Source organism: Homalodisca vitripennis, chromosome 7 (assembly GCF_021130785.1).
Source record: "Homalodisca vitripennis isolate AUS2020 chromosome 7, UT_GWSS_2.1, whole genome shotgun sequence".
Taxonomy (NCBI): domain Eukaryota; kingdom Metazoa; phylum Arthropoda; class Insecta; order Hemiptera; family Cicadellidae; genus Homalodisca; species Homalodisca vitripennis.
The window spans coordinates 134,573,063-134,597,092 of record NC_060213.1 but is presented as its reverse complement, the minus strand read 5'-3'; the positions used below and the strand labels follow the sequence as shown (position 1 = coordinate 134,597,092).

The window sequence follows — 24,030 nt, the reverse complement described above, 5'->3', positions numbered from 1 at the left end:
ATCGGCTTCTCCTTTTTACAAAATAATGTTTAGCCATTTCTGCTGTTTAAAAGCCAACCCGCTGAAAGACATTTGTGCCTGTATGTTTCATTTATAATGTTTATCGGCTATTGAGTTAAGTACAGTAGCAAAATCTTGGTAGCAGCAATGAGGAATTACCCTTGACAAATTCCCAAGAACGCCACAGTGCTCGTGCAGGAATCTCAGACGATCCGTCATCGTTTACAAGTTGGTCTGGTAGATCGCAACCTTGTTGCTGACTTGTTCAACAGCTAAAACATGAGTTCTGGACAGCAGCCAGGTAGAAGTCAAGCGCGTGAACCTAGCGGCTATTTGGCCACGAAACTGACTTTCCAACTCGCTTAATTGCTCGCGCTATTTTATATCGAGTCTTCTCACATCTTCGACTTGTTTGCAGAGTCCATTGTTCTCCTGGTATTTGATAGGTTTTACATTTCCAAGGGCGTTGACTCGGTATTTATTGCATTTCAAGAACATGGATTCTATAGATTTCTTGTTTATCCAAGAACGCGTTTTTAATAGTTTCCAAGAACGAAAATACGATAGTTTTGGCATTCCCAAAAGAGTGAATTTGATATATGCTGTATATTTCTCAAAACGCGTACTATATAGTCGTGTATTTCCAAGAACGGAAATTCTATTGTTTTAGGATTTCCAAAAGACTGAATTCGATATGTGTTCTGTATTTCCAAAAACGAGGATATGGTAGTTTCCAAGAACGCGAATTCGATATTTCTGGCATTCCCAAGAGAATGAATTTGATAGGAGTTTTGTATTTACAAAACCGCGTACTCTATGATTGTGTACTTCCAAGAACGAGGATTTGATAGTTTCCAAGAACGCGAATTCGATATTTTTGGCATTCCCAAGAGAATGAATTTGATAGGGGTTTTGTATTTACAAAACCGCGTACTCTATGATTGTGTACTTCCAAGAACGAGGATTTGATAGTTTCCAAGAACGCGAATTCGATATTTTTGGCATTCCCAAGAGAATGAATTTGATAGGGGTTTTGTATTTACAAAACCGCGTACTCTATGATTGTGTACTTCCAAGAACGAGGATTTGATAGTTTCCAAGAACGCGAATTTAATAGTTGTGGAATTAGCAAAAGAGTGAATTCGATAGGGTCTTTGTATTTCTAAAAACGCATACTTTATAATTGTGTATTTCCAAGGACGGGAATTCGATAGTTGTGGTATTAGCAAAACAGTGGATTCAATGGTTTTTTTAAATCAATACCGCTTACTCTTTAGTTGTGTATTTCCAAGAACGCGAATTCGATACTTTTGGCATTATCAAGAGTGGGTTCCATAAGTTTTTGTAGCTCCAAGAATCCGGCTTCGATAACTTTTTCATTTGTAAACTAGAACCATCCGGCTCAATATCCAAAAGATAAAAACAGAGATAATAACTGGCACTCGAGTTCAAGTAACCTTCCTGTTATGAAATAAGGATGAATGTCTATATAAATAGCGACGGCAGACAGAAAATTACACTGTTTATAGAGACACGCCTTGGAGTAGGATCGCATGCAACGTTGTCATTTCCATTGTTTTTAAATGAGCTGGTCTACTTAAAAGTTCTAAAAGACATAAAATGTAGGGCATTGTCGTTATTCCTTACTCTTTTTTTAGTCTCAGCTCAAATTTTGGAGCTTGTAGTATGTTCTTATCTTTGGAGGTAGCTCTTTGGAGGTAACTTGGACTCTAATTACGGATTGGAGTTCAATTATATCTGTGTTGTTTACTTTTGCACATAATTATTTGATTCTCGTGGTATAATGCATAATTGACTACTTTGATGCAGACAAATCAATAAATTACGTATTTCGAAGCAAATACGAACTAAGCATGACGATGAGGCGTAGTTTGTTAATTTTTCTTAACACTTTTTGGTCCCTGATTACACAACACAGAGACCAAACCGTGGTGATTCAGTTTTTTGCTATGATTCGTGTCTTTGCTAAACAACCATAAACTACACATATTCAAGAATATCAATGTCATCCAAGAGGTCAGTGAACAGTGAACTCAATCACAATAATTTAGTTACACTCTTGATTCAAATAGTCCTCAAAATATCCAAAATTTTATTTCGTTTACACCAGAAAATATGAGAAGTTCCTATAGAACAACGTCTGAAATTATCTATTGCTTTTCAAGAACGGTATACAAGAATCGGTTTGCTTCTACATTTACCTAATACAAGTGCTACGACATCATTTTTTTTAAATTTTCAAAGGAACAAAAGTGATCATAAACGCAATTTCATCACTGAACGCAATTTGAAAATGTATTCCATCAAAACACAACAGTGACATGACCTTGTACTGCGCCTCGGTAAATAGTGGTTGCCAACGAGGACGGAATGATTCATGAAACCTAGAAAGAATATGAGCCGTCAACAAACCATCAAGACTACATCAATCACGCAGAGGAGTGAGAGCGGGGCGCTCCGGCGTCTCCCCTAATCACCTCGTCAGGCGGCGGAGGTGTAAGTAGGTGTAATCTTATTACATTACCATATTAATCAAGGCATTTTAATTACAAGCCCGCTACGTCATTTCCATTAATCCAATAATTGCGCCAAGGTTTGGCTATTAGCAAGTCCAATGAGAGTTACCGGGTTACATGTGGTGCGGTGTGCACAGCTCGCTTCGGGGTTAATGTTCCAGCAGCCACCCTCCTCCGCTGGCTGAAAGGAAGGAGCATTTTGACAACTCGGCTTCGGAGGAAAACTATTTACCGTGTAAACTTCCTCGCGTCGGCTATCCAGCAAAATAAGCGCTCCAGTCACTCGTCCCTAGTAGCTGAGTGGTTAGCGTTACAGTCTGTCACCCAGGGGGGCCGGGTTCGAATCCCGGTATGGGCAAAAGGTTTTTGTACACGAAGGATGACTGAAACAAGCGTAGTTTCAAAGAGAGAGAGCTTAACTATAATTCAAAATCATCAAGAATTGAAGTGGTGTCAAAAGTTTACAATATATCACAATACAGTACAATAACAACTTTTAGTAGTAAAGAAAGTTACACTGTCAAAAATATCACTCCGATTGAAAAATTCATTTAAATTATAAAAATGTCTCAGACAGTCAATGATGCAGTTTATTCTTAAAATTCTAGCCTCCACACTCTTGATTTCATCAGGAAGTCTGTTGTAACATTTAGCCCCCATGTACGAAGGTTTCTTATCACAAAAGGTCCTGGAGTGATTTGGTAAAGTGACGTTGTTGCCATGCCTGGTGTTGTAGTGGTGCATATCTCCATTACGCTGTAAGTGTCTTCCTACCGTATTTAGGATAGTTTCTTGAATTTATAAACTTATTACTGTCAGTATCTTTCATTCTTTAAAAGTTGTTTGGCAACTTTTCCGGGGTTTTAAACCAGCCATAATTCTCAGAGCCAGTTTTTGCAGAATTAGAACACGTTCAAGATTTATGACTGATGTGGTTCCCACAAAAGGATTCTATGTCTAAGGTGGCTTTCAAACATGGCATGATAGGCAATCTTGGCGGTTTTGTTGGTTCTAATAGCTTTTGTTCTTCTTATTGTGAAAAAGTGTTCTACTTAGTTTCTTACACAATTCTTCAGTATGAGCAGTCAGTGTCACAGTATCATCGAATTTTACTCCTAGATGTGACAAACCCATGGTAAGCAAATTGTTATATTGAATCCAAACCGTGGAGATCCAGTCTTTGGCTATATATGGCATGCCTAGTTGTCTTGTAAAGTTAGTGCTTTAAGAATATCCAAACAATTTGAGATTTATTTCTGAATAGCCAATAAAAATATCGAAGAAACTAAAAAAAGGCGTTTGAAATCCTATGAGGTTATCCTTACAATGAGATATACCCCATAATCGAACGACTAAAAATGGTCATAAAATGTGCATGAGTTTCTTATGAGGCAAAAAAACAAGAAGGCCATCAATACAGCTGGCTCTTGAGGTCTTAAAATTATGTAAAATTTCACCATTGCTGACGAATATTTAATGTTTGTGCGTTCTATCTATATTTGCCTTAAGAATTTTATATTTCTCAGCATTTGTCAAATTTTGAAACCATTTTGATCAAACTGATTTTCGTTTTTTTAGTGCATTTTACGAGGCATTGACAAAAAATATTGGTCAGCACCACTATTATTCGTTACTTTAACCTTCGGCAAATCTTTATTAAGAATCTATTGGAAGGAACAAGGGCTCTACTTCAGGTCTAGTCGTGTTTTCAAAAAGCATAGTCTCGATTATTACCATAATCGAAGAAATCAACATCGTTGAAACCGCGCTTTGTAGTGATCTGCAATTAATCTAAATGAGATATCACACACCGTCATAATTACCGAATGCTGTATAGATAAAGTAAACCTAATTACATTTAGAAAACCGAGAGTGAACACTGCCGAGTACTCGCACAAATGACAAAACTAAATCTAAATTAAAATGTGACGAATCGTCGGAATAAATGCAATAAACCAAATGGGCCAATTATGGCGAATAGGTGCGTGGATGAATGCTAATGCACGGAGGCTAATCGAAAATGCTTCTTTCACGATAATCGACCGTTAAGTTTATTCATTAGCGGTAATTAAACGTTAAATTTAATCCCGTATCGATAAATATGGGCCGCCGCGCCGCGAGCATACTAATTTGGAAATTGTGCTGTTCATTTAATGGAATTCGACAAGGGAGGTTTTAATTTGTGAACGGCCAGACCTCCGAGAGAGCAGACCTGAGACTGTCCCCGCGCCGCGCCGATTGCAAGATTTCACTCGGTGACTTTTCGAAGACCCTAGCATCATTATTGGCGAAAGCTACATATGAATTTCACTTTGTTTCAGGTGAAATTATTGTTTATTAAAATTTTGACTGTTTTTTTTTTAAACTATTCAATCTTCGTTAGATTTGCAAAACAAATACGTTCATAATTATCTAATCTGAGTATCTAATGGCGTAGTGTAGTGGGTACAACGTTTATCGCAAGATAACCGGATCAAGCAACGTCGAACGCGGCTGCTGCTTTGATAAGTGACCGCTGAGCGATCCTGTCCTTGCAAGCAGCCCGCCTGCCCGGCCATTGTTGGTGGTTCGGAAGTCACCTTTAAGCGTTGATCCCCAGGTTAAGTGTTAGAGAGGGCTTCTCAGCCCTAACTTCGCCTGGTAAAATAATATATCTTTACTTTTAATTTAGTGCAGTCTTGGAGTTGTCGGTAATGTATTAAACAATGTAAGGTTTGCTTTTATTAACATTTATCCCCAACACAGATACAATTTTATGTGGGTACCTTGATTAGTCCTTCCGTACAGTACTGTATTAAGTGCCGGGTATAGTGAAATTAGCTTGCGATTCACTCCAGTAAAAACAATGTTAAACTCAAAAAGACTTTACAGCTTTTATTTTTGTAGTTGAATTATGGAAATGATTATTCAACTTTTGAACTGGAAAAAGTTTTATATTTTTCTGATTGGCAAATTAAAACATCAAATAAAACTAAAAAGCGTTTGGACACGTATGAAAGATGTGTTTAAAATGGCGCATCTTCCATAATTCTAATCTACGATTAAAAATAAGGGCGTGAAAGTGTTTGAAGTGTTTTTGTGGAGTAAAATCACTAGCTTGCTCTCAAAGAACGATCCAGAATCGGTATATGCTATATTCTTCTGGTTAAATCACGTGGCTGCTACTTTTGGCTATTGGTGGTGGTTCGGAAGTCACCTTTAAGCCGTTGTTCCCCAAGCTAAGTGTTAGAGAGGGGTAACTTAAGAGCCCTAACTTCGCATAGTAAAATAAGACGTATTTACTTTACTTTACTTTGTAGTGAGTGTGATATTGCTCAGAGTAGGCAAAGTCAGAATGATGTATCTAAATGGATGCATGCTAAGTAAAGGGTTAACCCGTTATTGTTCTATCTACGTGAATAAAACAACTAATACGAAATTTAATTGTATTATACGGCAATTAACACAAAGTGACATTGTACACTTAGATTCTTACAATATTACTGAGAAACTGGATTCCCAAGCTGTTTTCACTTAATCATTTCACCCTCAGATACAACATCTCGTCTATTTGCACAACTGAATTTGATGTCCATCAGCATGTTTGTAGTTGAATGATAATGCATCTATGTGATATGTAAATGTGACAGGGTATGTCCGAGAATTCAGTAGTGAGGAGGCCTTAAAACCACTACGATTACCCGTATTACCATCTTACCAGTAGGTGACGCACATCGCATGGGCGGAGAGGTGGCTGGCCCTATCTAGTCTTGTTACATTTACATATTAATCAAGTATTTTAATTGGGAGCACCGACTGTTAGTGTGTCGAGATTTCTATAATTAGCACTACATCCTCGGTGGACTCTCAGTCCGGGCGATTCTGCGCCACTTCGTGTGCGGCCATTCGCATTGTGAGGTTAACTTGTATCGTGTGACGCGTTCATCGTAAACGGGTAGTATTTTCGCGATAAACGTTCACGTGCCTAGATATTGGCATCGTATGATATTCGTACTTCCATAGGGAACGTTTGATGCATCTATCGTTATCAGGGTGATATTTTTGCGTGAGAGGGTCTTGTGCCAAAGTAAATCGTGTCGTAATATTTTCAAGTGGTATCGTGTGATGCATCCATCGTATCAGGGCAGTATATTCGAATTAGACGTTTATGTGCCAAGGTAAAGTGACATCGTATGATGCATCAGTGTAATATTTTCGAGTGTGAGGTTCATGTGCCAAGGCATAGTAGCATTCCTTGAGCCATGCATCGTATTTGAATAGTATTTTCAAAAGTTTTTACTTTATAAGATCATCTTATAAGTCATCTTTTGATGCATCCATCGTTATCAGGGTACAGCGAGTGAGGTTCATGTGCCTTTACAAGTTGAACGGCATAGTGTAATGCAGCCATATTGACAAAATAAATTATTTTGTGTAAAGTTACAGTATCAATCATCATCTCCTTCTATAACTAATTATCGTCTTGAATTATCACGTGGTTTTTGACACAGAGTGAGAGAAGGTACTGTGTATGTTTGAAATTAAGGTTATGTACTCTATGGATGACATCTTGACATTTTGAAAGTCCTTAATTAGGGGAAATTATTGAGTTATCACATTTAAGCGAGACAAACTAATTGGGAATTGCGAAAAGTGCGATCTAGTTTTCTATTTATAAAAATAGTAGTCTACCTTACTTGAATATATTTTTATTTACATACTGTGCAAAATCAAAATTTATAGTGTTTTTTAAATGATTTCATTGTTGTTTTCGGCCATGAGGATCAGTATTATGTATTGTTTTTAATTGTATTAGTTACACAAAAGATAACTCATCCAATGCTATAAATTGAGGCACAGCAATAGTGAGCGCTAGGACTGCCATCTGTGGAGTGAAAAGTCAACTAGCAATTATTTGAACGGTAACAATCAAAGATGCGTGGCGCAGCCCTATCGGTGGACTTCAGAACTAACTGAAATAATCCCCTGGACCTCAGCACACCACAGTCGTATGGATGATTTATCTTCTGTGTAACTAATACGATCTAAGGTGTTTTGCTGAGACACCTGCGTTTATACACGATTCCTAGATTTGACTATAGGCTGAAAGCAGCATTTGTTGTTTCTTTGTACAATGACAACATCAATAGCAGTAGTTACTTTTGCTACACCACTGTATTATTTCAGCCGAACAAACAACACAGAAAATGAACTATAGCCTACCAATACAGACATACTCCTAAGTCGAATAATGACTCAATTGTCAGGTCTGACTAACGTACGACAATAAATTTCTGATGACTCAACAAAGAGACTTCTGCAGTAGTTATCGATAAATATAATATTGGACACACAACACTGTGATAACTGCGCCTGTACTGTACCGTCGTCGCATAATATACGGTTCCTTCATTCCATAGTAGCGCATAACTTTATTTTATCTCAACATACTTACTTACTCAAATACTTATATATTTGAAGGGCAACTGGTTTTATGATATTTTGTTCCTATACGTCGCACAAGGTGTAACAGAATTAGGCATTTATTGCCTTTTGAAAAAATAAGTATAGTAATAATAATAGGTCGTATAAAAGTCCACTAGGGCATTCGCTGTTCTAATAATCAAAGTATGTAATAGTGCCATTACTCTTACATACTTACTGAAACATGTGGTGTACGATATTTTAAACTCACATTGATATGGTTGAGCAGCATATTAACAGTTAACAGAGAGATTTTATAAGGAGCAATACTAATTCACAACGTCGTTCTCGCGTCTGGTCAGGCCGGCTGGTTGGTGCAATCCAATGGCGCAGTGTAGCGGGTAAAACGTTAAGATAACCAGATCAAGCAACGTCGAGCGTGGCTGCTGCTTGGATGAGTGACCGCTGAGCGATCCTGTCCTTGCAAGCAGCCCGCCTGCCCGGCCATTGGTGGTTTTGGAAGTCACCTTTTAGCCGTTGTTCCCCAGGTTAAGTGTTAGAAAGGGCTTCTTAGTCCTAACTTCGCCTGGTAAAATAAAGTATCTTTTCTTTAGTTTAATTGGAAGTTTATTGTTACTTTAATAATTACGACCTTTTTTACCTTATCCTCCGTCGGCGCCCATGTGGTTGACTCGGAATCCATGGGTAGGGCAGTTGGTGACACTGCTATCACCTCACACAAGTCACTGGCATTGGGAGAGGGGGTGCGAGGTACGTGATTGAAAGGATTCAATCTGTAGAACAACTCCGACCTAACGGGTGTAAACATCTAAAAAGGAACAAGGAGGTTTCGAAATACCCATACAGCTCGATGAGAGAAAATGAGACCGCTCCCGGACTGGCATATCGAGCACAATACCGATAACGCACACTCTTAACGGATTTTACAAAGGGGACAAAGGTTTCCGCACTTTTTTGAGGTCATAATGTGGACGACATTGGAGGAACGTCTAGCAGATGCGGTTCTAAAACGATCATACGTCACGCCAAGTCAGTCAGCCAGTAGGAGGCGATCACCCGATCTAGCATCGGGTTTCAAGGTACAATTAAGGCCAGCTTATTGTTACGTTAAAGAAGGCAAATGCAAACCGAAATAGTTGAAATAAAAAATTGAATCTTATTCTAACCAAACATAATTGGAAATTTTATATAATTCTTTGGTTGAAATTTGTTTTTGACGATGGAAGGATTGTGAAGGGAACGGGATTTTTCCGGACATTTGCCATCGTTTAGTGATTCAAAATACCAGCAACACTACGTTTCGAGATCTGCAATCTGATCTCTTCTTCAGGCAAATAATTAACCTAACACGTAGGATAAAATAAACCATACGAAATCATTGTGACACGCCTATGTCAAGAATTACAACCCCATGTTGTATGTCGACTTCACTAACTCTAAAACACACAAGTTGTAGTTGGTTGGTCGGCGAATGCAGACCTATTGTGACCTGTATTCTGTAGTTCAGTTTTAATGATTAGTGTTTGCTTAGTGTTTTATTAAGTGCGTGTTTTAGAGTTAGTGAAGTTGACACACGACATGGTGGATTGGATTCCTGACATGTGTGTAACAACGCTCTGGTATGATTTGTTTATCTTAACCTAGTTCGTAATTATGTGTTAGGTTAGTTATTTACCTGATGAAGAAATCAGATTTCAGATCTCGAAACGTAGTGGTACTGACTTTTTATGTCGCTGAACGATGGCAAATGTCCGAAAAAATCCAATACTATACACTTACTCAAATAAGTAGTATTAAAATTATGGCAAGTGAGGTTTTCAAGTGAACTGGTTTTTGGGGGCTCTCTTAGTGTACATGTTTACGCCATGGAGAAATTATTTTTATAAACATTCATGTTAAATGATATTATTTTGTTTACAAATATTCAAAGTTTTAACAGTAATTAAAACTGGAGGTTTCCAGCTGAGAGTACGGAGGAGTTGAGGTCGTGTTGAGGTCTACAACCAGCTTATATCTGATTATTAGATAATCATTGAAAACCACACGATTGTAAGTATGAGTGTCTGATTACCAATCAGAACATTTTTTAAATCGCAGATTAATTACGATATTAGTTTTGAGAGACTCGGATCTATTGAACGCTGTACGAAATCGTTTTTTATACCAAATAAAATGAAAAAATCGCTCATTCCTTTCTTGATTTGTCAAGATAACAGGAACATAAAAAATTTTAAAATTTTCAAAATTTATCAAGCCTATTTTTATTTTTTCTGAGTAAACTGACACAAAATACTTATATTTTTATCCAATTGAAGTTTTTTATTTTTTTGCATTAAACATATTTCTTAACTTATTTTTACATTTGTTACTTTATTCTTGAAAACTGCTAAGAAGTTCAATCATTTAAAAAAATATTTTTCACGCCATTGGAAACAACACAAATTAGTAAATTGCTATATTCCTACAAGTAAATAATTTTTAAATCGAGCCATAAAACATTTTATTCGTTCAAACTGTATTATCGTGATTGGTATTCGTATATACCCCTCCTCCCTCCCAAATATATTTCAGATAATAGTACATAATATTGTAAATCAATTTATGAAAGAGGTTTCCTAAGTTTATTGATTCACTAAAGCTTTTTGTTACAACAAATTAAAATTAAAATATTTCACGTTACCCTATTTTACTCTTAATGTTTAGGAATAAATAAAAACGTCTAATACAAAAATAAATCAAATATTTTATACATTCTCATTTTTTATTAAAAAAATATAGCGATGTATTTTTATTTTCAGTCTAATAGATGTTTGAAGGCTACAGGAGCCACTGGAATTCACGCTCATAAAGTATCGAATCCCATTAAAATTCATAAAGCAGGGGAATCACATAATCAAGTAATTGAGGGGAGAATTACACGATAATTACTTAAAAAGTGGATTTCCAGATGATAGTGGAAGTGTGGGTGGGGGAGGGGGATAGGTGCGCAGTAAATTAGCGCGGTCCATTAATGCGCAGACTCGGTTCGGTGCCAGAGGCATAGTCCAGGCGGTCGCGCCGGGTCGCCCTCGCCCACTCTGACGGCGTTATCATGTGTTAATAAGGCGCAAGTTATAAATCAGCTGTTATTTGTCCGCGACACGACAGGCAGCAGCGCCCCATGCGGTTGTCTGGCGAACTACTGCCCCACTTCGCTTCTCCGTCCCAGACGAGGCTCCGCGCTTGTTTGTTTTCGCTTGTTCGTTAAAACATTTATATCTCCTACAGGTTTGGAAAATAGGTCAAATAGAATGCATTTACAAATTGTAACCATCAATGGTTATTTCTGTTAACTTTAGTCAACGTTTTGTCAAGACGTTTAAGGAAACAGGAATTTTCTGAATATTTGCCATCGTGCAGTCACACAAAATATCACTAACACTACGTTTCGAGATCTGCAATCTGATCTCTTCTTCAGATAAACAACTAACCTAACAAATAATTACAAACTACATTATGATTTAATTAGTGTTGTGTTTAGTTTTTTAGTAAGTGCATTTTTTAGAGTTAGTGAAGTTGACACACAACATGGTGGTTGTGATATCTGACTTACGCCTGTCACAACGCTCTGGTATGATTTGTTTATTTTTGCCTAGTTTGTAATTATGTGTTAGGTTAGTTATTGACCTGAAGAACAGATCAGATTGTAGATCTCGAAACGTAGTGTTACTGATTTGTTGTATCACTGAACGATAGCAAATTTCCGGAGAAACCCTGTTTCCTTCACAATCCTTCCATCGTCAAAAACAAACTTCAAACAAGGAAAAGATGTTTAAAATGTGTTAAGGTATAACCTAATTGTACGAGATATCACAAACACAGTTTTCTTCTATTAATAATTACCGTATTTCTGATCACATACAAGCGGCTTTCAGTGTTTCGTCTGCCATTACAAAGATAGGTCTGGTGTGGTGAATCATCCTCTGATGGCAACATCTAGGCCACCCGCCAGAATGTACAGGAGCGGCAGAGGTGATGTCCTTCGCGAAAACGTGTAGTGACTCACTGTTTCTTCTGTTCCTGAGTGTTTGCAAAAACAAGTCTTTCTTTCTCAGAAGTAAAGTGTTGAGGATAATAATCATATGACTTGGCGTGGAATCTGGGCGTTTTTGATCGTGAAGTTCGTGGAATAGTAAGCAAAGCTCCTCTTACACAGGCTTGTAATCTTGATTAGATGGAAGATGATGAGCTTCCAGGATAGGAGCTGCTTGTAATCATCCCATATCCGGGCGTTCTTGATAGTGAAGTTCATTGTATAGTTATGAAAGCTCCTCTCACACAGGCTTGTAATCGTGATTAGATGGAAGATGGTGAGCTTCCAGGCTAGGAGCTGCTTGTAATCATCTCACACAGACTTGTAATCTTGATTAGATGGAAGATGATAAACTTCCAGGATTGGAGCTGCTTGTAATCCATCCCACATCTGGGCGTTCTTCATCTTGAAGTTCGTGGTATATTTAGCAAAACTCCTCTCACAAGGCTTGTAATCTTGGTTAGATGGAAGATGATGAAACTTCCAAGGATAGGAGCTGCTTGTAATCATCCCACATCTGGGCGTTCTTCATCGTGAAGTTCGTGGTATATTTAGCAAATTTCCTCTCACAAGGCTTGTAATCTTGGTTAGATGGAAGATGATGAGCTTCCAAGATAGGAGCTGCTTGTAATCATCCCATATCCGTGCGTTCTTGATCTTGAAGTTCGTGGTATATTTAGCAAAGCTCCTCTCACACAGGCTTTTTAAATCGCAACTGTAACTATCAACTCTTATTTTCCCACTTCAAAAAATGTCTGCTGCATATTTTCAACTCAATGTACGGAAAAAACAACTAAGCACTCACATTTCTAATTAGGGCAAGATAACATTATTTTGTGAGGGGCTTTGTACTCAATATGTTTGACTACATCAAGGTGGAAATTCTAATCTTTTTGACACAACAACGTCAAGTTGTGTGTTTAACATCTTCCTGACCTTTTTGGGTTATTATCGTTATTAAAACGGTCGACGAAGACGGAGCTATTTTATTGTGGTCCTGCTCATTTCCATCTTGTATTTTATGACTCGTTCGTTAACAGTACTCAACTGACCATCATCCTCCATCTAGAAGACTTAATTTACGATGGAGCACCTGCGGTCAGAAACAGTCTTGCAGGTTTTCTTGATGGTGGATAAAATAAATTCCGAACATCGCGAGCAACAAAATAAACGGATCGCTTGTAAGACAAGTTCGAAGGCGTAAAACGGCCCAACGCAGAACGGAGCCGGTCGTTAACGCTTTATCGGATTTTTTGAGGCTTCGGCAGCAGCTAATTACGTATATCCAATTTAGTTTTTAATTATGTCGCTCATTAGGAGCGGCGGGGGTTTCTCTATTAAAAAGTTATTAGCGTTAATTACAATAGTTGAGGTCATTCATTAGACCGTGTTCCCGTCCGGCCAAAATTAGAACAAGAGGAGTAGGCCGGGTACACTACGCTGATAGCAGCATCGCCGTCCGGTTGTCCCCGCCGCGTCCGCGCAGATTCCGGACTCGGCACAATACACGTACAGTAGTAGAAGTCATTCATTAGACCGTGTTCCCGTCCGGCCAAAATTAGAACGAGAGGAGTAGGCCGGGTACACTACGCTGATAGCAGCATCGCCATCCGGTTGTCTCCACCGCGTCCGCGCAGATTCCGGACGCGGCACAAACACGTACAGTATTTGACGTCATCCGGATACTACAAAGTACCTGGTGTACTTAATTAAGCAATAGCTAACTCCATTGAAGGAGGAGTTATTATTATTGGAAAAATTATTTTCTTTGAAAAACACACACAATTCTCTAATAATTTCTAATTTTTACAAAAAGTCTTTCAACATCCGAGATGCCACCGTCATCCAAGATGACACCTGACGAAGAACACGTGTAAGAAATTAAAAATTATTAGAGAGTAAATTGTCTCTTGTAAAGAAAATAATACCTACCTACGTAAAATTGTAACTGTGCTTTCTATGAGAAGTATGAACGAACTTTTAGTTGTAAGAATAATACACATGTACAACCTTTTGAGGAAGTTACGTGGTTTGTGTACATATTGGTGTATTATTTATTAAGACGTTTATAAATGATTTACAAAAGAAAAGCATATATTGACCGAAATTTAAAAAAATGTATTTTCAGCAACTTTGGACCACTGAATACACAGAAGTAGGGACAGCGTGCATGTGACTTTAATTTCGCGTCGCGACGCATCGTTGGGCCGCCACATTATGGTTAGTTGCGCCTGCGAGCGGATGGCGGATGTCCGCAGCACACAGGTGCCGGGCGGTTATTGCTTCGCGGGGATGGAAGGCACATTATCGGCGCAGTTTTTATCTTGGCCGCCGTGCCGTTCCACCCCTATCTTGCCCGCCGTAATCTACTAATGAACCCATCGCATCGGTCTGTTTGCCGAATGGCTGCCATTGTTTTTTACAGCGGCCGCTCAGATAAATATTTTTATTCCCAGGGCCACAGCCACCGCTGATTCGCCGTTGTTTGTGCTTTTGTGCTTTGATTACGCTTCCCAATTTTTATTTTAATTGAGTTTCTTTGACGGACGCCGGTCGCCGAATGTTTGTTTATTGTCACACAAGAAACGAACACTAATTTCGCTCTTTTGTCAATTGGGAAAACAGAACGAACAGGTATGCGGATCGGCCGTGGTCGCCCCTTCACTTTGTTTGGATACAATAACATCGTCCCCGTGCGCTGCGGATAGTTTCCACGCTCTCACGGCGCTTTTATTAGCCTGCTTTTTCCTTTTTATCAGCGTCGCCATTGAAATGCAGGACTCGTTTATGTGCTCCTGGAACCGCTCTCTGGAATCATACCGCCATGGTCCAATTGCTACGGAAGTACCTCCCCTCCGTGCCATTACATCACCCTTCCCACTCCTGTATGCGTTTACCGTGACAATATTTATTTGTCTCTGATACTTCCTATTTCTCCTCCTCTTCAACATACCCCTTTCGGTTCTCTCCACCCGTGACATATTCTATTACTGTGCATTACTTTTGTGTTGCCTTTTCGTTTTCCAGCTGACCGCTCGTTTCGAATAAACGAACTTAAATAATGAAAAACGCCCTCTGCTACAGCATGCCTCGTGGTTTCAGTGTTCTTATTGTTACGCTTTATGACGTGATTGATAAAAATTATTAAATTTATACACGGTAATTAAAACAGAAAGTTTTACGTCAGTCTTGTTTTTACCCTTCAACACTGTCCTATAAAGTTTATTAATTTGTTCTCGATTTTATTATTCTGGATTGCTAATTATTGATAGGAAATCTGTTATACAAACGATAGCTTGCCTAGAAGAAAAAACAAATTAAATACGTTAAATTACTTTATTATAGTGTTGTCTTAGAAGATTGTACTCCAATTATAAGAATTTTATAAAAATTTGTTTATTTTCTAGACGTTTTGGAAGCGTTGAGACTTTACCTTAGTGAGGTTACTATTTTTAATCTCGATTAACCGAACCCCGATTAACCGTATATCAGGGTCAACCGAATCGATTGTAAGCGTACGATTTTTTTTTATATTCCACTTGTTGAAAAAAAAACTTGCTTCCACTGCAGTATTACGGAATTGCAAACGTTTAAAGCTTGGTTTTCATATTATTCCGGATTAACCGAATTTTAGTTTTTCCGAATAACACCGATCACAAAAAACCTGTTTAGGTCTGAAGATTTGTTCATTTTCTAGAATTTATGGAATCGTTGCTAGTTTACCTTAGTGAAGTTACTATTTTCAGTCTCGATTAACCGAACTCCGATTAACCGAATATCCGGATCAACCGAATCGGTTCTAAGCGTAAGAATTTTTTTATATTCCACTTGTTTTAAATTCGGATAACGGAGATTTTAGCCTATCACTCTGATTGAGTAGCAACGTAAAACAGTTTTCGCAGTAAAACGCACATAAAGAGCGTCCGCTTCGGGGTGGAAAAAGACATTGAAACCCCTTTTAATTACTATTATTCAAAACGACCTTATCGCGGAAAGGTGTCAGGGGCGACTCATCAATTCAGAAATCCAATTTGATTTTTCTTATCAGAGACGGGGTAATCTTGCCCAGCACACACACGGACGGACAGTCGGACAGCAGAGATGGAGAGAAATTAATCAGAGCTGTTTGATCGTCATCGACGGATCTAAGTTAATAAATGCGACGTCACAAAAAGCGTCCTCTGCCTGAGCGCGGGTATTAATTAAAAATGCGGCCATCTTGTTTATTTTCTTGCCTGTGCGCACACACGCACACGTACAGATCGACAATCGATTATTCACTTCAGTTTTACTCCTCAAATAAACAGGGGAGAGATGGGATATGCCACGTCACGTATGGGTTTTAAAACGCGATTTCGCTTCTTTTACGGAAATATGCGTAAATCGTATAATTTTTATTCAAATTTAATCAGCTGTAATAGTTTAAAAATAGCTAATATGTCAGAATTTTTTATAAATATACATGGTGCCCCTTAAGTCAGGAATAATATTTTTTTTAAGTGACAGTGATTAAACGAGATAACGTAGACATTTTGGCAATGTTTTTCTTAAATCACAAAAATAGTTATTCTAAGTATATATTTCAAGCACGTATATAGATAAACAAGTACATCTTTCAAAACTAGAATTTGTTGAACTAGTTTTGGAAATAAATTAATGCGTTATATTAGTTAAATAATCTATTAATTTCTTTAAAGTCAACAGCTCAAAACTATTCCTACACTTAGTAATCATTCTTCTAAAGTCTAAAGTATACAAAATACATACAAAATTTCGGAATATTTTAAATTGGTTAAAATACACTAGGTAAAATGATAGACGATAGGTAGATAAATATACTCTAAAGCATTCAGTTGAAACATACCTGTCCGTTTATGTTTATTTATTAATAGGCTATTAAAAAACACTCACAACTTTAAAACTGATTAGGTTACATTTCATGTTTATATTACTTCCTTATATGTTTTATTACTACTGTATATCTCATTTTGGTCTAACTTATTGCACGATATTACTGTAAAAATGTAATGTGACGTAAATAGTAACCTTCCAAAGTGTTTTATTTTTACGCTAGGTTTACTCGTACTAAATTCAAGCTGTACAATTTCTAACCTGTTATTCTCGGTATGAACTATTTCCAAACTCGACGTACAACATGTATTCACTATTTTTCACAATCCGTATTATTTGTGTGCAATATTTTGAAATAGCATTTACTTCCACGCGCCCTTACAAGTATGCAATTACTGGCGAAGTAAGCACTAGTGGCGTCCATTACTTTACCATTGTGGCCGATTTGATCTCTTCACCACTCGAGTTATAGAAAGACCGGTTAAGGCATAAAGACAGTTAACAACTACTGGCAGGTGGGCAGAGTTATCTCTCATTATCAGCTGCTTATCTTATCTGTGCAGTCTGTGTCTTTTTTATCGTATTATCTCAGGGGTTGTAGTTTGCCAGGAGTGGTGTTGTGATATTTCAAGTTCTCTAAAGATACACTTTTGACATTCCCCGTATTTGGATCCAGTCCAGGCTCAACATGTTTAGCTTGAGACAAAGAGAAATGTGCGCGAAAAGACTACGGGCGATGGCACGACCGATAAGAATCTACCAGACGACGCGACGGAGGCCGCAGACATATAACGTGGCGGAAAAGAAAGGTTTCCAATCGACTTCCGGCGAAGGTATCCAATCAGCGAACATTGTCGGTATAATTGCTTTATTGAGCTGTGCTGGAAGACACGGGGGAGGGTCGGTAATATCGGGGATGGGGTTCATTTACATATAAATAAGGTTTGTCGGTGCAAGAGTTAATAGACATGCATTTAAACACAATCCATCGAGTCTATTCAATTTGGCCGTGTACAAGTGTGAGCCCGTAATCTTGTCAGGGTACATACGGGATAATCCGGACTTAAGCCGTCTGCCGTTTGTCTTCCGCCGGATCTCGCCCCCCCCCGCGCCGCCATCACCTCCCTCTTCTTCTCTTCTACAGAATCTTACCAGTTCGGGTCTCGCAAACTTGGCCCAACTCAGCCCTCCCATTGATTCCGGTCCCTGAGCCAAAAGGTATCGACAGCTCTAGACATTTCAGTGGCAAACTTGTCAGATGGCACATCTTTAGTTTTCTAGCTCAAGGAATAATAGAGAGTTTCTGTACTCAATGAAGTTTTAAAACGGGTCAAAAACATTAAATTTCAGCATCCGGTCCTCTGTCTTCATCTACTTCTTCGTATACTATCTAGAGATGTGTACATCTATTTGACAAGAGAGACTCCAATCTTCTTTTAAGCCTTATTTTATCGTCCTCATGAAACACTGATGGAGGATAAGTTGATACGGTAAAAGGTCGACTGTACTGATTAAAAGTACTGCGGTCACAGACAGGATTTCAACCTGCACTGAATCTTAACTCAGATCGGAATTCCGGCGTTCCATTTGACTTTCCGCATAGTGCAGTATCTCGTGATCTGACACTGTCAGAGACTTGGCTCCTGGAATCTGGAGTCCTCGTCCGTCTAAAGAGATCCGGCAAGAACGAGATAGTAGAGTAGTTTGGCAACACTACTTTGAACTTGCCACGACACCTACAAAACCTACAACACGATGACTTTGTAGTTGTTTTGTGTTTCAACGTTTCGACCCAGAGACGCATAGGCTACTAAAGAGCTCTGGCTGTTTTGACCAGCAGAAGTCCAGTGTAATCTAGATTCCAGTGTATTCTAGATGTAGATCTAGAAGGCGTGTTCTCATTGTCTCATCAGTTGCGTAATTGAGTGCACCACTATGTTTAAGACACGACCCGAAAGAACGATGGAACAACCGAGTTTTATACACAGATACTGTGGAAAGAATTTAAAATCTATTCTCTAGAATGTAAAGGATGGAGTAATGTAAACCCGGGCACGTAAAAAAATGTAAACCTTCCAAACTGAAAACTATAGTAATTGGAAAGGAAGAACTACATGTGTATTGGTAATTTTGAAATGTCACTACATTTATCATATTGTTTCATCATAAATCCATAAAATGGCATTATACCAAGTCTAAATTTACGTTATGTTTGCAGGAGAGTGAAGAGGACTCCTGTTCAAGTAGTGTGCCATCCCCAGGCAACCAAGCCATGGGAGTGCCCATGAATGAGAACATGATGACCAACAACAGGATACAACACGACAACAGTCAGGACAACAGCAGTCCCCAGCACAGCACCAACAACAACAACCTGCCTTTGCCTCATCCAGAGACCAAACCTCTGCATCTCAACGGATCATGTGAGTCTAGTGGTCTTTTCTAGTAGACTTCATAAAGCATACCTTTTTTGACAATTCTTACGTTTAGTTCTTGAATAACTTCATTTCCTGCTAGATTCTGACTGAAACATCTTTAAATATTATAAAGCTTCGTAGTCATGTCAGCTACATTGAACGAGAATACCTCTGGCTGTTACAGTGTCTGGGATGGTAAACCTGCACAACTTGCAGAACTTAGCAGGTTTGCCAACATCACAGCCTGCTGTGCCACCTATGGCTGCCTCTCAGCTCATTAACACACCTCTCAACCTTAGCATCAATGCCACAGGTTGGTACCACTGGAATTGCTTTAGAGGGAACCGTAGTGTAACCCATGAAAGAGTTAGTTAGCCCATCCAAGTACGAGCATAGCTTAACCAACTGAGTGTGAAGTGCACAGGTAGAGTTTTTATCTATAACCTTATTAAAAGAAGCACCAAGAACAATTAGAGATGATTTCAATCAGGTTCAATTCAATCCAAACAATGCGTATTTAAATTCTTCTAAACCGTCTATCACAAGCCTATGGAACAAATCATACATTTTGGTATAAAAATAATTTACAAGAAGTGAATGCCAACAACTTTCATTACATAGTGTAGCTATTATGGTGGGATTCAATGTGAATGTTGAGTTTAGCTCCAGTTCACATTTCGTTTAGTGCAGCCTCAAGTTCGCTCTTCCAGGAGTCAAGTCTGTGACAGCATCAGATTTGAGAGTCTGTACTAAACAGTTAGTGAACTAGAGCTAAGCTCAACATCCACACAATTTACATTACATCAAAAACTAAAATCATATACTAGTATGTCGAGTTTGTTCTACTTTTATCATTATCAGTCTTGAAAAGGAATATAATGGAATCTTTCTTGCAAGGTTGAAAGAATCCCTAGCTAATTGAAAAGATTAAGGATCACAAAATTTAAATTCTATAGTAAGATCAAATTAGGGTAAAAATACATTAAACAATTAAAACGGTTTTATAATCTAAAAGCTGTAGTTTAATTTAGTTTTATAAACTAGTGTTAAGCACATTTGTAATTATTTTCAAATTATTATCCTTAGGTACAGTATAATATACATCTTTCTGAAGCGGTTTCTATTAAAATATTTTAGTTTTTAAAACATTTTAGTTTCAAATACTGAAGTATAAAATACTATTCAGTGGAAACGTTCAATAAACTTTGGAGCAATTAGAACTCAGCTTTCTATCTATGTTCCTACTGTACTTTTAATTTTTTAAAGTGCTAAACGATAACTAACTTGTCAAAATGTCACTTAACTGCCATTGGAAAAGTTACGATAAAAGAATTTAACACCTGTTGTATGATGAGTTTGTCATCTCCGCACGGTGGTTTGTGATGGGTTGATTATCAGGTGAATAAAGGGCAGCTGATTATGTCCTGTCCTGTCGTGTCCTGTTGTCCTGAGGTCCTTGTCACAGGACAACACGTCACTGTCATTCTATCACATGTCACCTCTTCTCCCCCTCCCCTCGCCACCCCTCCCCCGGGCTCTTCTCCTTTGGTGGCTGTCTGTCACTTTTGTGCTCCGATATTGTTTAATTTTCCGTCGTCGCCCGGCTGAGATGGGTGTTGACACTGCGTCACATCCAGCGAAGTTTCAACTTTTGTAACCACTCGATTACGGTAGTCACTATAGGTCGGTTTCTCCCTCGAAATCCGCAATTAATCTTATTCGATTGTTTGAGATAGTAAATGAATGAGTGGTTTTACAGAAAAGGATGTAAATCCCATGTTGAACTTCCATGGAAAAGGTGTTCTTGTTTGGAGTTTTTAAGTGAACACTAGTTTGTCACATTTTTATGTTAATTTCTCTTTATTATGAAAGTATCGTACAAATGGTTTTCAACCAACAAAACTCTTCACTGATTTCAGATGTACTGTCTGTAAAGATTTTTGGTAAATTAAAAAGATTTAAACAAGTTTCATTTTATTTAGTGGTATAAAAGTAAACATTTTATTTTCAGAAAAAAAACTGTTTTTGGGAGCTTTTAAGTAAAAAGGGAGGTTATAGGGAAATTTTTATTTATACTTGTGTTTTAATGTATACAGAAATATCTCCTTTGATCAAACTAATAAATCTCATTTATTAAATATCAAATTTAGTTTGTTAGTGAAATTAGTAGAAAGAGATATCAGTAAAATGCAGACTTTTCTTTTTCTGAATAACTTTTTGTAGTGATTATCTAAAAAACGTGTTTTGTCTATTAACATATAGTTATATATAAATTGCATAAAATATTTTGATTACAATTAATTTTTATAGTTCATTAAATATTCAGTAATGTGACACAAACTGCATATAGATATCCTTAAAAATGCACAATTAAATTTTAATATTGGATAAAATGCAATTGAAACCTTATTACAGACCATTGTTACTTTCAAACTATGAAGATATTTTGCATTTCAGACTAACACCATCAAAAAATCAGTTCATATTCTTTTAATTTTTAAAAATTATTCATTCCAAATATTATTTATTCTATATGATTTTTTTGTTTTTGTGATCTGTAAAACTAGGTTTTTAGTATGAGTTTTATTGAATAACTGTTGCTTTTCGCAAACCTGTAATTGCTTGAAGGTGTTATAAACCTCATCTGTATAAAAATTCTTTAAAAATGACATTGTAACTTTGTTAAATTACTAAATAAAACCGTGGTTACTATAAATTTCCAACCTAGACAATGTTCACATTTCTGTAGTCTGGAAAAGGCAAAAAATGTCTATTAATTGAAGAAATAAAGTTGTGACATATTTTCATACGATTTATAATATAATGCTGGGTAGATAGTGTAGAAACATGTTATGATTCATTTATTTACATATTATCACAATCTTAACATAATTTTGTAGGGGATGTAATTTTTCCAATAAAGTAGGGCCTAAACCTAAAGTGCCTCATGATAACTTCAACATTTTTCCAAAAACCATGGGCACATGAACTAAGTAGCAAAAACTGAGTTGAAAAACAACTCAACCGTGTATTTTGCAAGATGGTATTGCAATGTTTCACTAATCAAGTTCGGTCATTTGTTTTATAAAATTAATCCAAACATTTTGCTTTTTATTTTCTTCACATTTTTACTGAACGGAAAGCAGTCGGCCATGATGTCAGCTTAGCATAATTAATTACCACAGTAATAGTCCTGTTAAATGATTGGCAGAGGTTTCCATGAACACTAGATCCCAAGGTCGACTTATTCCACTCTGGGTTTTACATGTTGTTATGAGTACACCGATTGTGCAACTCCGACAAAGTAGTCAGGTATTTATAATAATTACTTCTTAATGTGCCAATTAAGTCCTTGCTGACAGCCAGCTGAATCGCTGCAAAATACTTTCTTGAGTTTTCATTTTCCATCTTGATGTTATTTTATACAGTTTAGGTACAGTAGTGACTCATATGTTTTTATCTTTTTATTTGTATACCTTTAAAATTCTGATATCACTTTGTCACTTTGTTTCTTCTACCTTATCTTAATATGCTTTGTCTTTTCCTTCATTTTATTATTTGTTCAGATCATTTCGAAATTGTACATAAGATTATTTAAATTTAATGTAACACGTATATAATAATCTGGGCTTAATAGTATTTTGTTAATATTAAATTTAACAAGGTGGAGAATGCCATACCATGTATCGCTTAACAGGCTTCGTTGTTGCAAACTGAATTTCAATCATTAGGGTATATGAGTTATTATGTCACCTATACGACCATCATGGCCGTCATAGTTGTCCGTAAGATAAATGTAAAAATATCTGCATAAGCTTAGCAAAATTCCATGAAGTGACATTCACCAATATGGAACGCGATGCTGTTTATATAGAAATTAAATCTCACTAAAATTTCAAGTCTATAGGGTTTCCAGGTATCGTGTGGACCGAAAGATAGATAGACAGAGAGGCAGACAGAAATAAACATTTCCAGCCCTTCGAGTGACAGGCTTCACTAATGCTCAGCCAATAAACGTTGAGGTGTAAAGAGGCTCTTGAATATAATTTTATGTTAGATTGAGGTGCCAATTTTAATCAAAATGAATAGTTTCTAACCAAATCTGTATGATTTTTATCACAGTTTTAATTTTTGCATTTAACCTAATATTAAAGTTTATTATTTTAATAGCAGTATTGAAATAATGTTTCTAAAGCTACTCAGATATTACATTATGTCATAATCTAATTGGTTGTAAATAATAAAAATTTGATTAAGACTATTTGTTCAGTTTTTTTTTTTTTTAATATTTTAGTCCTTTTTTTGAGAAAAGTATACATAAATTATAATTTACAAAAATTAAAAAGGTATCCGGTTACTTATATTTATATCAAATGATAAATTTGTTCTGTTGTGTTTGTTATGACTGATACTTATGTATTACATCTGTAAGCAAGTGCTTTTTTTTAGAATATCCCTTATTTTACCTATATAATCCTAATTCACTAAAAGCTGATTTTATAATTTCCACAAACTCACAATATGTTCTTTTACGATATTCATGGGGCGGAGGGTGGAATAAAGTAAAGAAGTAGTTAAAGAATAAGTAGTTGAATAGATACAAGTAGATTTCTGTTTCTATTTTATTGTTAGAAAATGCTTAAATCAAGAATAAATTAATAGCTTCATTTAACTTTCTAAAATGTCAGCCAAATTGCAGTTACTAGTATCTAGGTTAAAGCATTTTTTG

At 37.0% G+C, this 24,030-nt stretch overlaps 1 protein-coding gene across 4 annotated transcripts in view; it reads left to right on the top strand.

The window, feature by feature from the left end:
- The window catches only part of LOC124366361 (POU domain, class 6, transcription factor 2-like), a 187,338-nt gene that overhangs the window by 136,736 nt on the left and 26,572 nt on the right, over window positions 1–24,030 (top strand). For all 4 annotated transcript variants that reach the window (XM_046822863.1, XM_046822861.1, XM_046822862.1 and 1 more), the window contains exons 4-5: window positions 19,103–19,307; window positions 19,486–19,614. In XM_046822863.1, coding sequence (XP_046678819.1) covers window positions 19,103–19,307; window positions 19,486–19,614 — 334 coding nt within the window. The remainder of the gene's footprint in view (window positions 1–19,102; window positions 19,308–19,485; window positions 19,615–24,030) is intronic.